This window comes from Rasamsonia emersonii (assembly GCF_000968595.1).
Source record: "Rasamsonia emersonii CBS 393.64 chromosome Unknown ctg1118621759968, whole genome shotgun sequence".
NCBI classification, from domain to species: Eukaryota; Fungi; Ascomycota; class Eurotiomycetes; order Eurotiales; family Trichocomaceae; genus Rasamsonia; species Rasamsonia emersonii.
In genome coordinates this window covers 242,611-260,486 of record NW_013563319.1, presented here as the reverse complement: position 1 = coordinate 260,486, position 17,876 = coordinate 242,611, and the positions used below count along the sequence as shown (strand labels likewise).

At 50.9% G+C, this 17,876-nt stretch overlaps 8 protein-coding genes across 8 annotated transcripts; 3 read left to right on the top strand and 5 right to left on the bottom strand.

Annotated features, from left to right (window-relative positions):
- Positions 1–214: 214 nt before the first annotated feature.
- Positions 215–900, bottom strand: T310_0958 (60S ribosomal protein L12; the record flags this gene model as incomplete). The annotated part of the gene is made up of 4 exons (XM_013476251.1): positions 215–228; positions 282–606; positions 675–829; positions 897–900. The coding sequence occupies 4 exons, from the start codon at positions 898–900 to the stop codon at positions 215–217; spliced, it is 498 nt and encodes a 165-aa protein (XP_013331705.1).
- Positions 901–1,270: 370 nt separating this feature from the next.
- T310_0957 (Protein transport protein Sec23) lies at positions 1,271–4,396 on the bottom strand (the record flags this gene model as incomplete). The annotated part of the gene is made up of 9 exons (XM_013476250.1): positions 1,271–1,295; positions 1,353–1,546; positions 1,603–2,700; positions 2,753–3,229; positions 3,290–3,584; positions 3,638–3,768; positions 3,834–4,009; positions 4,231–4,252; positions 4,352–4,396. The coding sequence occupies 9 exons, from the start codon at positions 4,394–4,396 to the stop codon at positions 1,271–1,273; spliced, it is 2,463 nt and encodes an 820-aa protein (XP_013331704.1).
- Positions 4,397–4,692: 296 nt separating this feature from the next.
- T310_0956 (DNA primase large subunit) lies at positions 4,693–6,310 on the bottom strand (the record flags this gene model as incomplete). Its single annotated transcript, XM_013476249.1, has 3 exons — positions 4,693–5,457; positions 5,519–6,069; positions 6,121–6,310. 3 exons carry the CDS (start codon positions 6,308–6,310, stop codon positions 4,693–4,695), a joined length of 1,506 nt encoding a protein of 501 aa, XP_013331703.1.
- Positions 6,311–7,202: 892 nt separating this feature from the next.
- Positions 7,203–8,050, top strand: T310_0955 (Adenylate kinase; the record flags this gene model as incomplete). The annotated part of the gene is made up of 2 exons (XM_013476248.1): positions 7,203–7,374; positions 7,485–8,050. 2 exons carry the CDS (start codon positions 7,203–7,205, stop codon positions 8,048–8,050), a joined length of 738 nt encoding a protein of 245 aa, XP_013331702.1.
- A 390-nt stretch (positions 8,051–8,440) lies between these two features.
- Positions 8,441–9,549, bottom strand: T310_0954 (endonuclease lcl3; the record flags this gene model as incomplete). The annotated part of the gene is made up of 2 exons (XM_013476247.1): positions 8,441–8,962; positions 9,070–9,549. The coding sequence occupies 2 exons, from the start codon at positions 9,547–9,549 to the stop codon at positions 8,441–8,443; spliced, it is 1,002 nt and encodes a 333-aa protein (XP_013331701.1).
- Positions 9,550–11,325: 1,776 nt separating this feature from the next.
- Positions 11,326–12,193, top strand: T310_0953 (uncharacterized protein; the record flags this gene model as incomplete). Its single annotated transcript, XM_013476246.1, has 3 exons — positions 11,326–11,404; positions 11,480–11,641; positions 11,763–12,193. The coding sequence occupies 3 exons, from the start codon at positions 11,326–11,328 to the stop codon at positions 12,191–12,193; spliced, it is 672 nt and encodes a 223-aa protein (XP_013331700.1).
- Positions 12,194–13,034: 841 nt separating this feature from the next.
- T310_0952 (Peroxisomal carrier protein) lies at positions 13,035–14,182 on the bottom strand (the record flags this gene model as incomplete). Its single annotated transcript, XM_013476245.1, has 4 exons — positions 13,035–13,158; positions 13,212–13,449; positions 13,502–14,033; positions 14,114–14,182. The coding sequence occupies 4 exons, from the start codon at positions 14,180–14,182 to the stop codon at positions 13,035–13,037; spliced, it is 963 nt and encodes a 320-aa protein (XP_013331699.1).
- A 709-nt stretch (positions 14,183–14,891) lies between these two features.
- T310_0951 (uncharacterized protein) lies at positions 14,892–17,647 on the top strand (the record flags this gene model as incomplete). Its single annotated transcript, XM_013476244.1, has 4 exons — positions 14,892–14,945; positions 15,005–15,381; positions 15,447–15,675; positions 15,749–17,647. 4 exons carry the CDS (start codon positions 14,892–14,894, stop codon positions 17,645–17,647), a joined length of 2,559 nt encoding a protein of 852 aa, XP_013331698.1.
- Between the last annotated feature and the right edge of the window lie 229 nt (positions 17,648–17,876).

The window sequence follows — 17,876 nt, the reverse complement described above, 5'->3', positions numbered from 1 at the left end:
AGTTGCCTTGCAATGAGCATGGGCTAGTCGCTGTTAAAGAGCAACAAGCATCCAAAACGGTATTCTTGAGCTAATATCACAAGCGGTAGGAACTGTACGCGGATCATAGTGAAACAAATGGTCATGGCTCGTAAATTTTTGAAGTCATCATATTCTCATATCTAGCACAGCAAAAACATATTATGTGCTGTTACGAAAAATCATGACCAACTTTTTACTCGGCAGGAACTAGGCAACCGTTAGCATCAATCTCATCAGACAAAGCTGCGGTCCAAACATACTGTCAATCTCTCCGGCCTTGATGTCGTCACTGACTTCCTTCGGGCTGCGGCCATCAACCTGGCAGCCAACAGAGAAAGCAGTACCCAGGATCTCCAGAACAGTGCCCTTCAGCTCCTTGGCAAAGCTGCGGCTGCGCATGGTGCGGGCAATGTCGATGATCTCATCCAAGGGGATCGACTTGGTGTGCTTAATGTTCTTCTCCTTCTTGCGGTCACGAGGAGGCTCCTTCAGGGCCTTGATGACCAGGGAAGACGCCGAAGGGACAACAGAGATCTGAGCTTGACGGTTCTGGATGGTGAGCTTGACCGTCACACGGAGACCTTTCTGTACAGCAAAAAGATTAGCGGTTCGGTCGTCCAACTCATAGAACCTCGAAATTTTCCAAAACTCACCCAGTCGCTAGTGGCCTTGGCGATATCTTCACCAATCTTCTTGGGAGACAGACCAAGAGGACCGACCTTGGGAGCCAGAGCAGACTGGGCTCCGACTTCACCACCGGTCACCCTCAGGTGGATGATCTTCACCTCATTGGGATCGAACTTGGGAGCTATGGAGGAAAAAAGGACATCATGTCAGTCGCCAGGCTAGCGCCTATCCAAGGAGATGATACTTACGCATGGCGAATGCGAAAGGTCGTCGATCTTCCTTGGATTGTTGTTGAGGTGGATGGCGGAGGAAAAGTTCACGAGCGCTCCGGAATTGAAAAGGTTATTGGGGTGGCAGCGGCTAGGCTAAGCGAGGGCCCCATGCCGGCTAGGGCACAACCCCGAAATAAGTCACGTGACACAAGCTCAGGTTACGATGCAATAGCCATCGCTGGCGTGGGTGAACAAAAGGTGATTATTAGGTGAAATGGTATCAATCATTCAATCTACGGCTATATTTCTGCTAGGAAAGACGAGCAACTCGCTAAAAAGGTACACACAGCCAACACACAATCACACCGTATTTTACGTGAGAGCATCTTGCTATTATTACCTCGTGATGTTTAGTTGGTTCCCGAAACGGCAAGCCTGCGTTCAATTGTCAGCAAGTCACGACAGCGCATGGTTCTAGCAATCTCCACTCACTTCATCAAGTGTTCCATAAATGTCTGCAATGAGACATCATCCGTGAAGATGGTCTGCGCCGTCACACCTCCACCGTAACCTCCAGTCGAGTGAGTCGTAGACGGGTTGAGCTTCGAAAGCAGGAACCGTGCCTGTGAGCCACCGGCGTCGCAAATGATGAAACGGGGAAGCGGGAAACGATCGGCAATGAGTTCCTGAGGCAAAAGTTAGCGAGACATTTCTGCCGAGCTAAAGGGAACGATAAGCATACTTTTGCATCCTCCTTGGGTTGCTCCAGGAGAGCCCGGAAGTTTTCGTAACCTTCTTGGTCCTGGTATCCGGCCTTTCTCCATTCGGCTATAGTCTCTCCATGGAAAATGAGGATGTGGAAGAAGGTGTCGAGGAGAAGAACGTGAGTCGGCTGGATTGAGGCAGAGTCCAGGAGTACCGGTTGGCTTCCTTCATGCTCAAGGGAGTATGAGTCGAGCGTAGGCTGGATCATAATCAAAGAATTGCCGACGTCTTCATGATTGAGCACATGTCGATAGAATGCAGTTTCATCAGGTGAGTTGTTAAAGACCTGCAAAAACTGGCTTCGGCGAAGATGGAACATAAATTGCGGGTAAAGAGTAAAGTTCTTCTCCAGGCGGAAGGATGTGGGATCATCCTTTCGGTAGTCCGCAAAACGAGAGCAGAGCCTGATCAGCATCCGGTCGACCCATCGGAGCACGTCGGGGCCGTCATCCACCTCGGCCTTGAAAACAGCGATGCGCGACATCAAAACGGCAGCAGCCTCCTGGTCAAAGGACTGTGCAATAGCTGGATCACCCGCCGGGCCACTCAGGTTACGAGCAATGGTAGTGACTCGGAGATGGTACTGGCCGGAGGAGTGCTGGTAATATGTGAGGAACTGAATCATTCCCCGCTGAGGACCCTGCTGCATCGGTGCTGGTCCACCCTGATTTGCGATCTCGAAGTAAATGCCATAGCTCGACTGGGGGTCAATCCCGCACATCTTCCAAGCGCACGTGTTGCCGATGCCGCACTCGGTCTCGCCGACGCTGCTCGATTTCTTATTGAGGGAGATTGCATGGCCAATGAGACCAGTGACCTTGAGCTCCTTGGTAGTGAGGACCTCCAGAGAGGCATTGAAGCCCATCAACAGGTTATCATTTTCGTCCTTGTCAAAGACTCTGACAAAAGACTGTTTGAATTGGGACGAGGTGAAGCTGTCAGTCAGGACCATGTGACCGCCTGTGAAGTTCGCCAAATTCTTCATTTCCAAAAGACCGACTTGGTCCAGACAGCCAGCAAAGATGTCGACGACGTGTCCATTGTGCGCAGCGCGCTTAGCAAGGTTGTCGTAGAACTGGCAGGGTTAGTCTTAATGTAAAGACGGCAAGGTTTCACAACTAGCTTACCTTCACCGCTTTCTTGTAGTATTTGATGTTGTCTCTATCGATGTCATGGTGAGATCGAATAGGTTCTTTCAGTTCAGGCCCAACAACAAGGCCTGGGCCTTCAGTAGCCGGCCCGCCCGTAAAGAGCATGATACGTCCACCAGCATTCTGGAAAGATGTTTCCAGCAGACCAACAGCAACACTAATGGCAACACCCGTACATCTAAGAGGTCGCTTGTCGTTCGCAACAGGCCAAGGGTCGCGCTGCAGCTGCTCCAGCACATTGGTGATCTGGAATTCAGCCTGCTGGACCGGGAGGAGGAATCGCGCTGCAGGAGGCGCTGGAGGGCGCCCAGTTTGAGGCGGCGGAGCACCCTGACGCAAGCCAGGGGGGAGAAGACCGAGCATCTCTTGCACCTGCTTCGCGGGGTAGTCCTTGTTTCCTCGGAAGACGTAAGACTTGGCACACTCGGTGTAACCGAGTTCGTGAACTTGAGCCTAGACGACCAACGTCAGTGGTTAAGCTTGCTGGACGAAAATGGGAAGCCGGAGTCATACCATGGTGCCATATGTGATTAAACCAACCAGCGCAGTCGGCGGCAGCAGGGACAAGCTCATAATGAGGGAATCCTTCAGGGACTTGAGGCTGTCCTCATCCTGGCAGGTATCTACGACAAAGAGAAAGATCGGCGGAGCTGGAGCCGGACGCGCCAATCGGTACTCGATCGTCGTGCTCTGCGGGTGAAGCTCCGGAGGAATAGCATTCTCCGTGATATCTTTGTAATGAGGAGGGAGCGGGTTGCGCATGAGACAGAAGGGGCATATCCAGATCCGAGCACGGACATCAACATTGCTGCCACCTGTCAGCATCGAGGCCCTGAAGAATAGACCCAAATAGCAACATACGCATAGGGATTCAGAACCGCTTTGCAAGGCTGTTTGCACGTCACTGGCTCATACTGGAGTAGCGGCGCGTCTGGCTTCTCCTTGAGCGGAGTGTACATAGCTCCGATGGGGACAACTAAGCGGGATGCCTCCTGCGCGGACGGTCAGTTGCGACAAACAATTAGGCATGCAGGAACATATAGGGTCTCAAACTGACCATGCGAGTGCTGGGAAACGTATTCCAGCTGAGCCTGACGCCATCGCGGTCTTCGACATCGCTCCACTGGTCTTTCAACGCGTCGTAGTCCATCTTGTCTGATGCTGGGCTATCAACAGCCGATCCGGGGGGAATTGGGGACGGGGAGATAGGCGAGACGGTGGCCCAGAAGCTCTCTAATTTCAAGCAGTATGTTCAGGAGATCTGTCCCCTAGCATAATCAGCGCCCGTGTGAGGCAGCCCCGTAGTCGTGATCGATGGACGGTGGCTTGGTCGACCTGAGGGGGAACTGTTGTGGGCATGTGGCATGAGGCCAGGTTGCAGCATTCTTGGTCGCTACCGCCTGCCGCACCGTGGCGCTAGCGGGCTTTAAAAACCTCCCCAAGCTCCTCCGCACCGTTTTTCTTTTTTCTTTTTCCCTACATTGAACAGTCAGTCGCCGACTTTCACATTACGGTTGCCAGCTTCTGTCCATTCCATGATGAAGCTGTTTTCGCGTCGAGCGTAGAATAACTTACCCATGGCTGGGCACCTGGCTCGGAGAGGTCGTTTTGACCCTTCATGATGATTTGGGAATCAGCAGCGGTTACATCCTCATGTGCAATTTCTTCAATTGATCGGGAGTCGTTAAATAAATACAAAATGATTTACAGGTCCTACTGCAGGGGCAGCTATAATATTCGTTCGTAATTTCATTAATGCAGTACCCGCGGCATTTATCTTTCCAAGTCATGAAAAAAAAAATCAAACCACCCGACAAACCTAGTCCTGAACGCCTGAATCCAATGCTGAAGACCGTAAACATAACATCAAGACACAATATCAACAATAAGAGACCTGGGAGCTTGCGCTGTGCCTCTTAGGAACTGTCCCTGGATGGCTTTCCCATATGCTTGAGGAGATAGCTGCGCTTGAAATAAGTATTTGGATGGACAATGGTGTCGAGATCCGTTTGGCTCCAGGTGCCGTCCTCCTTCACCTTCTTGATCTCGGCTTTGTGAACCCACTCGAAGACTCTGTTGCAGGCAATGTGGTACCGAGTCTTTTCTACATCCTCTCGTACCTCGCGTAGAAGCTCCTTATCATGGACACCGGTAGCCTGAAGGAGCGTGATGAGATTGTCGACAGAGAAGTGGCGATAGGGGCAACCGTGAGTCTGACCCGTTCCCGGAGCATTGTCGTTGAGGATCTTTTGGCACGAGTACGGCGGATAACCCCGATTTCGACGGTTCGCATCACCACCGACATCACCGTAGGCGTGGCGAATATTGTATCTGTACCTGGAGTTGAATTCACTCTCGGTGAATCCTCGGAAAGCTTGACGCCAGAACACAATGCACTCGTCGAGGGAGAGACCGATACCCTTCAAGAAAAGGGTATACTGAAGACGGCCAAAATGCTTCAAGTGACCGTTTTTCCGGAGTGTCATGTGCAAATTTCGCATACACAGCGGGAAGTGCTGTGACAGGTGGTCGATGGAAGCCGCAGTCATTGGGGCTCCGTCGACAACACCTTCGCCCTGTGAATATACCGATTCGGCGCTTCCGAAATTCTTGGAAAGATGGTTGAGGATTGGAGTCAGACGGTCGTCCTCATCCAAACGAGGCAGCGCTCGGCTCGTCAACTAGGGAACTGGTGAGAACGTGCAACAAGATTGTGCCTGTGGAGAGAGTTTGGGTGATTACCTCCATGGCCTTCTCCAGACGGGCGGTGAATTCTGCGACGATCATGCTCTGCTGCTCCCTTCCAGGAACATAGGCCTTGCCTTTCCTCAGATAGACCGCTCGACGCTCAACCAGTTCGGGAACCCGCTCCCAGTCGACCTTGTACCAGGTCTCCTCGTCGGATCGCCGCAACCCTGGGGTCGCGCTGACAAGGTGCTCGCTCAATTCCTGCCTCTCCTCATCACTCACAGGTTCCCAGTCCAGATTCAGACTCTCGATAAAGGCGCGTCGCTCCCTGGTGTCATCCTGCTGGAAGCGGAACTTGAAGAGCATGGTTTCGGCACGAACGAATCGCCGGCGGAGATCCTCGGTGGCCGCAAAGGCGAGGCGCAGAATGAAATGGGAGTAGTGGTCCTTCTGACGCTCATTTTTCAGTCGCTGGTCGGCTGCACCAGAAGCAGACGACGTGTTCGCGGACAGGGGAAGGAACTTCTTCAGGAGAGGGGTAATATGCGCTTCCGTCTCTGCAGGCGTCTTGTTGCGGTACGAGCAGGCTTCAATTTCCGCAAGAACTGCAAAGCGGTCAGAGAGGCAAACAGAAGAGATTAGAGGTCACTACACACCCTTCAATCTGTCAATGGCCCATTGCTCGAACTGCTCCAGCGTAATCTCTGCCGTCGGCGGCACATCGTAGAAGTTGAGCCGATGGGGATACTCCTGTTGCTTGTACGTGGGTGTTGCGAACTGCTTCTTTTTGTAGTCGAGGGTGGCCCTCCGTTTGGGGTCAATTCGATGGAAGTCTTGTCGGATCATGCTGGCTGTTTCTGGCTTCTGGTCGTGATGCTGGTTGTTGGAGGAATCACCGCAGCCGCGATTTACTAACACATTGGGTATCTTCAAGACGCGACGCGCCCGACGACGCGACACCCGTGAATAGTCACGTGGCGCCGGTTCGGCAGCCGAGCGACAAACCCCTGGAGGACGGAGGTGGACGGTCCGTGCGGGGATACGAACCTCCGCATTTTCACGGTTGCGCCCGGGCGATTAGGTAACGCTCCGCCTGAACCGTGAGGGGAGATAAAACGACGCCTCGGTCCGAATCACGAGACTGTGTGGAACGGTGTGGCCGATATGAGCGATCCTTTCTTTTTTCTGGCTGATTATATTAATCGATTCTCGTGGGAACGAATTAAGATACAAGGATTCTTATACCAAAGTTCGATGGATGAATTGTTGAATAGATAAGCGTGACTGGGGTCGGCTTCAAGACTAGAGACCCCGAGGCCGCGGCTCACCGGCGCCCAAAGACAGTAGAGCGCGGACCTGATCTGTGTCTCCACGCATACCTAAGCATCTCTCCATGTGATAGACGTGCCGGTATTTTTTCTTTCGACACCATTATTATTATTAGAGTCCACAAACGCATCTCACGGTCGTGCGAAGTAGTGCCTGCTGTTCAGCACTGTCGCTTGATTGCAGGGAAGTCAAGAAGCGATTTTATTATCTCAGGGCCTCCAGGCAAGATGTTATAGATAGCCCGACCTCGATCTCGTTCTTGGTCACCGTCTAATTTCCCCTGTCTTCCCCGCATCTGGACTGCTTGCTTATATTGCCTCCTGCACCGCTTGGTCTTCCCCGTTCAAGACGCGGTTGGAATTCAAATCTCTGCAAAGAAGGGTATTTATTAGTGTCCACAGTCAGTGAGATGGCAACAGCGACGAAGCAGCTCAAGAAAGCTGCTCGTATCATCCTCATTGGGGCTCCGGGCGTAGGAAAAGGCACCCAGACCAAGCGACTGCTTGACAGGTTCCCACAGCTAGGGGCAATCAGCTCTGGAGATCTTCTGCGAGAGAATGTCCGAAAGAGAACACCGCTAGGTATGACTTCCTGCGAGCACACGACTGATTTGTTACCTTAGGTAGACTGTGTCAATTGAAGTGAGCGATGTCTAGAAATAGGTCTGACTGAGCAATTTATCACTTTACAGGCATCCAAGCCGAATCCATTATGCAATCAGGAAACCTGGTACCTGACTCGGTCATGCTAGAACTCATCTCCTCCGAACTCATCTCTAGAGGCTGGCTCCTACCCCCTCAGTCGTCGTCTTCCTCTTCTTCAAGTCCCTCCGCAAAGCCATCCATATCGCGGACTGCATCATTCATCCTTGATGGCTTCCCCCGGACTGCGGCGCAAGCATCAATGCTGGACGAGATCGTACCCATCAACTTTGCCGTTCATCTCCTGACCCCTCCCTCGGTCATAATATCGCGGATCGCGTCGCGCTGGGTCCACGAACCATCAGGACGGGTGTACAACACGGATTTCAACCCCCCGAAAGTGCCAGGGAAAGACGACGTGACCGGGGAGCCCCTCACGCAGCGGGCGGATGATTCCATCGACACCTGGAAACAGCGGCTAAAGCAGTTTGAGGAGTCCAGCAAGCCCCTCCTTGACCACTATGAAGCAAAGGGCTGTCTCTGGCGCGTAGAGGGGAACTCGAGTGATGAGATCAGCCCTAAGCTTTTCGCCGAGATTGAGCGGAGGTTTGCCTAGACTAGACTAGACGTCTAGATTGTATTATATTGCTATTTTCTTTTTGCCTCTAGCATGGGAGCATATATCCTGTACAATTTTTCGGGTTGCTGTTTTGAGGTCACGATTTATATGGATGATGACATGTAAGGCTAGGAGCTCGTTTCCTTTCTGGATTAACTGGACTCGGTGAGCGTGTTTCTCTGAACAGCAATGATTAGCCACGCTGTGTGGAATATGAGAGTTTTATTCGGGGGAATTATATTCCAATTTATTTTCATGAGCTTAGGAGAGAAATATAGACATATATCTGCAGCACGGATTTTGTCAAACAATGGCATAATTCGTTAGCGTCGTGTCATGCAATTAATCGTAAGATCTGATATCATGCTTGGAGCGACTGCTACGTTATCATCGATCGTTTCTTTTCTTCCCAGAAGGCAATAGCCAGTTCGAAAGGAAGGAAATACTGCTGCTCGATGGTTGTTTTGCTTCCAACGGATGCTCCAACCCCATGCGAGTCTTGTACTCTCGAGGACTCTCCCATCCTTTCCCGCCATGGCGTCGAAAATCCTTCCAGAGTCCTATCCCTCGCTTCTTGGCCAATTCCTCTGCCTCGCGATATTTGCGTTCGCGCTCCTCACCCCCGAATTCCACACCTGTCTTCGCTTCATAGACGGTCGCGAGGCCACGCTTCAACATCTCGTACGACACGTCGCGTCGACGGAAGGGGATTGGGAAGTCCCAGAGACGCCGCACATAGACCGTCGCAACGACGCGCTTGTACTGATCGGGCCGATGCACGTAAACCCTGACACGGCGATGGAGTAGATACGAAGTTAGCCAGGCGTGAGCTTCATGGGCATAGGGCTGCGCGGGACGGCCAAAATGGGAGAGCTCCGGTGCGTCGATGCCGGCCAGGCGGACGTGAATCTAGTTTGAGACAAAAGACATCGTCAGATCAGAAACGAGCATGGCACGCATACAGGGATACGAATGGATAGGAGAAGTCAAGGAAGTAAATTAAAAAAAAAACATACAGTCCGATCCTTCAACTCCTTCTTAGATGTCGGGATCTTCTTCCACGGCAGCCATCCCCACCCGGCCAGTCGTCCCCCGGGGGTATGAAACATTCGGAAATTATCGCCATCACCCACGCTCGTCACCCATCCCAGGAGGCTTCTGCGACGGAAATACGACGGCGAGATGTCCTTCGCTTCGGGGATGCGACGCAGGAAACGGTGGTGGATATGCACGACGAAGAGAATACCGCTTGTGAGGAGAATCGTAGGGATCAAATTCCGTGGCTCTTTAAATTGAGCCCAATCAGTTGCGTTGAGGATCGAGTTCCAGTCTGTATATTTTTTCGAAGACGCGGAGGATGAGGACAGGGCGGAGCGGGACGATGACCGAATGGAGGACTTCCGCTCCTCCTCTGCTTCTTCGACATGGGAGTCATTATTTGCAAACGTCTCCGGATCCTTCTTCGATCCGGAAGACCATGGCGACCACCAGCCCATGCCCGTGTGAAGGCTTCCAGGGCCGCTGGACCCGGGAAGGTTTCTGACGCAAAACAAAGCCGGGGTTGGTGGACGGTCTTGGCAGGCGCCAACTTCCCCGGCGCCCTTTTCCGCTCACGATACTGCCTGAACTGGAACACACCGTCAGGCATCCCTGGTAAGCAGAAGACTTATAGACAAGAACTAGCAATGGAAGCAAAACCTAAGCGGTGGAGATGTAGATAAAGTTTGAAATGCTTCTAAAGATCAGCATACTCAAAATGATGCTGGACTATATGCTACAAGTAGAGATCTTACTGGGTCAAAAGCTAGCTTAGTAAGACACAGCTAGAATCCTAAAAACAGGAAGATTGCGCATAGATATGGAGCAGTTCTTTGTCTTAGGCAGTAGTATATTTCCTGTGGTTATATCAAGAGCAGGCCTCTCTAAATGAGCCTGATTGGTTAATTCTACACTTGCAGGTGACCTATATATATTCTTGGCCAGAGGTAGATCTACTCCGTATTCTCTTTTATATCGAGCCCCAAAGGTGACATGAGACCGAAGATATTTCTCGTCGAGAAAACATAAAGACATTAGAATTTCTATCGGCAAATACATATACCCTTAACTAACTAAAGCACTGCTCTTTTCAGCTTGTGGACTTGGGTGTTGATGAACATGACGTCCGCAGTTGGTTACCATCTACGGTTAGCGATCCACATCTATCCATGGATAAATAGAGTGACAGCAAAGTAATTATCTCAAACTGTATTAATAACACTCCATTTATACTGTGGCCTGTGACATGCACTGGCTGTATCATTATTGTCAAAGAATGGTGGCAGACGGCCAACTGCTGTGCATGTAATCCAATTTGGTCCATCCGATCATGATTGATTGGTTGATCAGTTGGCTGTTGTATTCCGCTGCGACCATCTGACGGTCACGATTATTCTGCGTGTTTTCCGCGACAACTTTCCTAGGTATGATATTCGAGAGATATATCTATTTTTGACGGTCAGAAGCCTGTCAAAAGTTTTATATTCTTGTCGTTTACGAAATGTCAGTGAAGTATCCTATCTAGTAGGATTGGAAGAGGGGAGATATTCCGGTCCAGGAACTTTGGCTCTTCAATTTAGTTCCTTTCATTTTCATCCAGAAAGAGAAAACAGAAAAAAAAAAGAGGAGAATTCCCCGGCATCAACATAAGCAGTCAACACGTTGAAAGCATTCTGTCAGCTCCCGGCATTGTCCGCCACCCAAGCTCATGACATAAATAGCCGCTTTACCTACCTCGGCATTTAAGCAATACAGCATTTTCCTACCTTGGAATGACGGCGTAAAGCAGTGAACTACTACGGCTCCTACCACTACTGCGACGATGGATTTAGACAGATCAAAGTAAAGACGGGCATACATTCTAGGTATAGCCCGAATCCTGTGAGGTTACATGGAGCTGTTAGGACCAAAGGATCCTCGAATGAGTAGCGGGAATCCTCCGTGCTGCCACTGTCAGGATACCCTGTTAAGGAATTATAGCTCTTATCAGTGCTGTATTCTGTGCTTTTTGCATATCTAATACTTCCTCCTTCTCCTCCCCTCACATGGAGGATTGGAAGGATGTAGTAGTAGATACTTCTGCTGTATCGGGTGGGGGCCAGTGAGCGTTGCAGGACTATTATTTCTGGAGACATAAGTACTACTGCTGTCCTGTCAATCTGTATTGCATTGACTGTTCTTTTCAAGATCTCTACGTGATATACTTTCCTCGTCTTCTGACTCGTTCCTTCACAATGGCTGAGCAAAACGGAGAAGGGCGCTCGGTCCCAATGGAGATTCTCCTCCTTGGAGCTGGTCGGACGGGTACACAATGTAAGCTTCATGGATAATAAGCAGAATAGTAAAAAGACCGCTAGCCTAACCTCTCTCCTATTTGGTGTTTTGCAGCCATTTCAGACATGCTTCTCTCTCTTGGCTACAAGGGTGTCTACCACATGCGTGAAGTATTCATCAACGAAGACCATCCTCAGCGTTGGGTCTCCGCCCTGGAAGCAAAATTCGAAGGCAAAGGCAAGCCCTATGGACGCGCTGAGTTTGATGAAATACTGGGTAACTACATGGTCGCTCACCCTGCCTTTGATCACGCTCTCTTCTCCTCCCCTCTCCTTTCTTACCCTTTTCTTTTCTTTCTATATTCGCAAAGTAAAGTAAATTTACAATATGTAGGCAGTGTCCGATTTCCCCGCAGTCCTGTTCTGGAAAGAGCTCATCGCCGCATATCCATCAGCCAAAGTCATCCTCTCCGTCCGCGATGAAGACGCCTGGTACAAGTCCGTAGAGAGCACGATCTGGCACAGCTGGAAGGCCGACAAGGCGAAAGGCAAACAGCCGCAGAACCCCACGGAGGTGATGATCGACAAGCTGCCTGTCTACATGTGGGATGGCGACTTCCCCGAGAACGGGAGGAAGTTCTTCCGCGAGCACAATGAGAATATCAGACGCGCCATGGCGGACCGGAAGGAGGATTTCCTCGAGTACAATGTCAAGGATGGGTGGGAGCCCCTGTGTCGATTCTTGGGAAAGGATGTCCCAGATCAAGAAGTTCCCCACACCGATGCTTGGGCTGCCTATAAAGAGAAGGTCAAAAGGGGGGAGTCGTGAGGATTCTGCGGGAAGAAACTTTTGCTAAAGGATCAGAAGCATACCTAATTCGGGTTCAGCAGACATATACACTGAGTCAGTCACTAATTGTATTTACATGTGTAGTAAACCAATCAATGAAAATTACATTGAAAATCTATGGCTTCCTTGACAAGTTCTATGTTCAATATCCTTGACTTACAATCAACACCAGCATCTAGAGCTTATACCGTCGTATGTAGGAATATGTATTTCATGAGATGAAGTCCTCTTCATGCATGAAGCTAACGCAAAGAGGAAGCAGATAAGCAATCAATCAGCTACCTAAACTACCTATCTGGTACCTGGCTCTCGGCGCTAAGTAACTGCTTCCTGGAGTACGCCAGAGATTGCGCCAGCGCCATGCGGCATCACGCAAGGCCGACATACCAACTCTTGGCAGCAGAGCCTCAGGTAACTATCTACCTATCTATGTGCATGTGCCTAGGTACAAATAGGTAATGGCATAGTGAGAAACAGATTAAGAAGAACAGAGGGATGTGTGGACTTATGGAAGACAGTGTTTTGTAGGAAATCAGTAGGTTGTGTAGGTCAGAGTAATCTGCGGCCGAATTGAGAATTTACAGTTCTTGTCTGATTTGTTGCGTTCAGATTCAGTCATGCGAGATTGCCTGCCATCAAGTGATCTGATAGTTACCTACAGAATCGCTCCTTCTAAAGAAAACGACCCTTATGTACCTGACTCTATTCATCCCGATAGTAGTGATATGCCATAAACGAAATCGAATCTGTACATAGAAGCAAAACAGAGCGTAAAGAAACCAACAATTCGTAAGAGAAGACCAAGCCTAGCAGAGCAATTTTACTTGAGTGTTACCGGAAGACTAGTTTTAGCCTTGGCGGCTGCCAAATCTGCCGCCTTCTTCAGCCTCGCTTCTTTGAGCTTCCGGAGATATGCGAAGAGAAGGATAAAGAGAAGCTCCACCCTGTGTTCATATTGTCAGCGAATGCCATGCTCTGATGAGCTGGATCACCTTACCTCTCCTTGGTCATCATGAGGAGACCTTGCACCAAGAGGCCCTTCAGAATCTGAGGACCAATGCCCTTGAAGAGGCTCAATGGGCCCTCATTCTCAACAATATAGCGCATCACCTCGACGAAACTCTTGAAAGGCTTGCCTTGTCGCCCTGCCGGCGGCTTCGACTGTAAGCCGACTTTGGCCACTATTAACGGTTGGGTCGCAATTGTAGCCAGAACTTTCGAAAGAGCTCCCAGAACTGCACAAAGGTTTAGTAAGAGCGCACTCAAGAAACGATCATCACGACGTACCAAAAGCTTCCCATGGCCGGAGATTCTTCTTCCCAGGGAAAAGGATGTCCTTGAGTCTCTGGTAGGCTCCATATGTAATTGCCGGGTTTACGACAAGGACCAAGCTCGCCTTCAGACCTCTCCACAAACCCGACCAGCCGTCCTCACTGTTGACCACCTCGCGTCCAGTTTCTATGAGCCCTTTCTTCTCTCCCTTCGGCTGTGTCTGTTGTCTCGTCGTAATGACTGAAACGGGAATGGTGAAGACCTGCGCAGCGGCACCGGCAACCGCGCCCAGTGTGAGCTCAATGGCCGTCCCTGGAGGCTTTGGAACTTTGTTCGACGCCATGTAGAGGGCGCGCACGACCGTGTACCAGTAGAAATAGGCGAAGTTGGTGGAAGCGACGCCGATCAGAGCACCGTTGATACCGGCGTATAGCCCGATGATCCCCTCATCCTGCACGATCTTAGTGATAGCATCCCACGTGGACTCGTAATGCGGAGTGTCGCCAGGAACATGGCCATTTTCGCCCTTTCGACTCTTCACTTGCACCTGAAGCTTGGTTTTCACGCTGCATGAACAGATCATTAGAATCAGGCCACAACTGTTCATGGTTGGCAGAGTGAACGCACATGTCCAGAGGATATACTATGGCGTTTGCAAGCACAGCGCCAGTTGCACCAGCTACGGCGCTGCCCCATGGTGAAAGGCGCTGTGGTTTGGATTGGCCAGCCATGAGAGCAAAGCCAGCAGACTGCCTCCTTCTATCAGTCTATTGTAAAGTATTCCAGCATAAGAGGAGCAGTAGCTCCCCGCTTCCCGAGTAAAGAAACCCCGTTCAAAGAAAACGAGAAAAAAGAAAAAAGGGGGACTAATGAAGAAAATAGACCATGATGGCACAAAGCAAAAACTGATTGGAGATAGAATCTAAGGACAGAGAGGACCAAGAGCCTCTCTGAGACTGATGAAATTCCGAGCAGACAATGCGGCCTGCAACCGGCTAATGGGGCGGACCGTGAGCCGAGGCACGGTCGGCATGTCGGCCAGCAGCTGCTAGCTGATAAGTGACGACTACACATCTGCGCGTGCAATCGCGACTGCCACGGCCGCACCCCGGTCCGTGAGCGACCCGCCAGCGATCCCAGTTGCACGCCTGTCGCGTTATCTTGCTATCTCTCCCGCATCTTCAACCCCTCCATGCAGTTGGCCTCGGCCCTTGGTCTTGGCGCCAATCCGGGGACAACTCCATGGTTCGGGACTGCTCGCGGAACCCCTCGTCGTCGAACTGCCTGACTTGAAGCTAGCTGCCAGACTGACGCGTTTCTTGTCACCGTCGTCCCTTCACGTTTGCCATTGCAGGTGTCCCGCCGTCCCCGGACGGTCTGAGACTGTTCCGCCCAGAACGTGACAATGCCCCAGTCGACCGCATCGTCTACGCCAAATGCGTTCGTGACCCAAGCTTTGGTACCTATCTCCTTCAGACATTCCAGATTGTTCGCGATTGAGTCCTGACAAGCACCCAGAAATATGAGCGTAAGATATCCACGGCTACATCGCAGTCGCAGGCGTTGGAAGCCGCCATCGACGCTGCGGAGAACTACATGAAAGCTCTCAAACTCGCCAGCTCCCCGAAAGAGAAGCAGGCGCTGGATGCCAAATGCAAGGAATTGTTGACCAAGGCGGAGCAGATCAAGGATGCCAAAGTCTGGAAACCTACCCGCTTGGATAGCAAGAATGTCATGCCGCCGCTTAAAGAACCGAAATCTACCAGAAAGCTCACCACCCGCGAGGAGATCATCCTACTCGAAGGGGCAAAATTGAACGGTTTCTTGTTTCCGCCGTGGACGGCAGCTCCCAATCCCAAGGAATTCGAGCTGGGGCATGGGGAGACGAAATTCGTGTACGTGCAAGGGAATTAACTGAGCTTATCTCGCTTGCAATTGGTATAGATTCTTACTTGACTAGAGATAAACCTGATCTTGCTCTTTCGAGTTCTCAGCAGAATATTTTTGCTGGCTGGAAGCGCCCTGACGAACTGCTCGCCAGCATCTCCCCTAATAATGAATCAAGCACTGCTACTCCGACAATGGTCGGGTCTGGGGTCGTGGACCTGGTGCAGGACATCACAACAGATTGCTCTGTCGTGGCGAGTCTCTGTGCTGCTGCTTCGAGGATGGAACGTGGGCATCATCAGGTACGTGTATCGACATTGTTCTCAACCCAGTCAGCCAGGCTCTAATCCAATCTTTGTGCTGTAGCTCTTTAAGTCGACCATCTATCCTTACGATGACGATAACAACGTTCCCAAGTTGTCAGCAACTGGCAAATACATATTTCGTTTCCATTTTAATGGGTGTTATCGCAAGGTAGTGATCGATGATCGCTTGCCAGCGTCTAAAACATCTCGTTCAATACACGTGGTCGATCGGAATAACCCTAACCTTCTGTGGCCTGCTCTGGTGGAAAAGGCATATCTCAAGGTTCGGGGCGGATATGACTTTCCTGGGAGCAATTCTGGCACGGATCTCTGGGTTCTGAGCGGATGGATCCCTGAGCAAGTGTTCCTTCACCATGAAGACGTGACCTCGGACGAGCTGTGGAAACGGCTGTTCAAAGCCTTTCAATATGGCGATGTGCTGTTGACTGTTGGCACGGGGAAGTTGACCGAACGAGAAGAACGCCTTTTAGGTCTCATTGGTCAGCATGACTACGCCGTGCTGGACATGACCGAATCAAACGGGCGTCGTCGTATGCTCATTAAGAACCCATGGGCTGAGACGAATATCCATGCGCAGGAGAGTGCGGGTATGATTACCGACTTGCAACATGAAACTTCTTCGCCGCGTAATCAGCTCACGACTGGTTCCTTTTGGATGGATTGCGACAAAGTCTTTCAGAACTTTGAGAACCTCTACCTTAACTGGAACCCTGGGCTCTTCCGTTTCCGTGAAGACATCCATTTCTCTTGGGATTTATCAAAGCCTCGGGGGAACCCTGGCTGCTTTGCGGGGAATCCGCAATTCGCAGTGTCTTCAGAGGCTGGTGGGCCTGTTTGGCTGCTGCTCAGCAAGCATTTTAGGACGCTTGGAGAAAGCAAGTCTCAGGACCCCATGAACAATGAACCAGGATTTATCAGCATATATGTCTACAAGAAAGATGGCCAGCGAGTTTATCTCAGTGACGGCGCGCTTCACCGGGGCCCGTTTGTAGACTCGCCTAACACTCTCGCGAAACTTGAAATGCCTCCACGTACCACGTACACGGTGGTTATTGCCGAACAGTCGGTCCCCTCCTTGAACCAAAACTTTACTCTATCCGCGTTCTCTAGAGATCCGGTGACACTAAGTCGTGCTCACGACAAGTTCGCCCATGTGGCTCAAATACATGGCGGCTGGACTCCTGCAACGGCCGGAGGCAACGTCGAATCACCGAGATATCCGTCCAACCCGCAGTTCAGTCTGCAGCTATCTGAAGCGGCGGATGTGTCGATTTTACTAGAAACGTCGGAACCTGATTTAGCCGTCCATATCAAGCTGTTCTGGTCCGACGGCAAGAGAATCTCAACCGTCCGAAAGCGTGATCTCATCGCTTGTAGTGGGGACTATCGACGAGGTTGCGCTGTCGCAGAGGCAAACAACTTGGGAAAAGGATCATACACTATCGTTTGCTCGACCTTTGCGCCGGACCAGGTGGGGAAATTCACTCTCTTGGTTTCGTCCACAAGTCCGTGTAACGTGAAAGCGCTGGCCTCAGAAGCAGCCGGTAGACATACAGTGATTTCAGGCATTGGCGTCTTCGCACCAGGAACTGACCGAATTCTGGCTCCCCTCAGAGTCCCACGACTGACGCGGGTGAAGCTTATCGCGAGGTGCAGGGATTCACGTATTGGGAACCGCTCTGTTGCCGCGTCACCAATGCTCATGACGGTCGAGCTTGGTCAGGGCCCATACAAGAAAGTGCTGGCCTCGTCAGAAGGTGGAGACTACAGCGATGCCGTGTCTGGAATCCGCGTCGACGATTTTGATATTCGGCCAGAGGATGAACAGCGAGGCGGCATTTGGATTGTCATTGAACGGATTGGCGGGCCTGGCGGACAGGTGGAAGAACATGTCGAAGTAGAAGCCCTAGGTGAGGAACGTGTGGAGATTGGGGAATGGACGACCTAGTCATTCCATGTCTCCTGGAGCTCCTCTGTAACGATATCTTGATTTGATACAGAATATCGTCTGCCCCCTATACCAATACTAGATAGGGCTCTAAGCCAGTCAATCGATGCCATCCGTTATTGTACTTGCCAGTAAAATACTGAATCCAACACCTTGTAGTGCTTTTTTATTCTTTAATAAGATCAGGCATTTGGTGTTCACGCGGATTTTTCGATATCCAGCTTCTTAG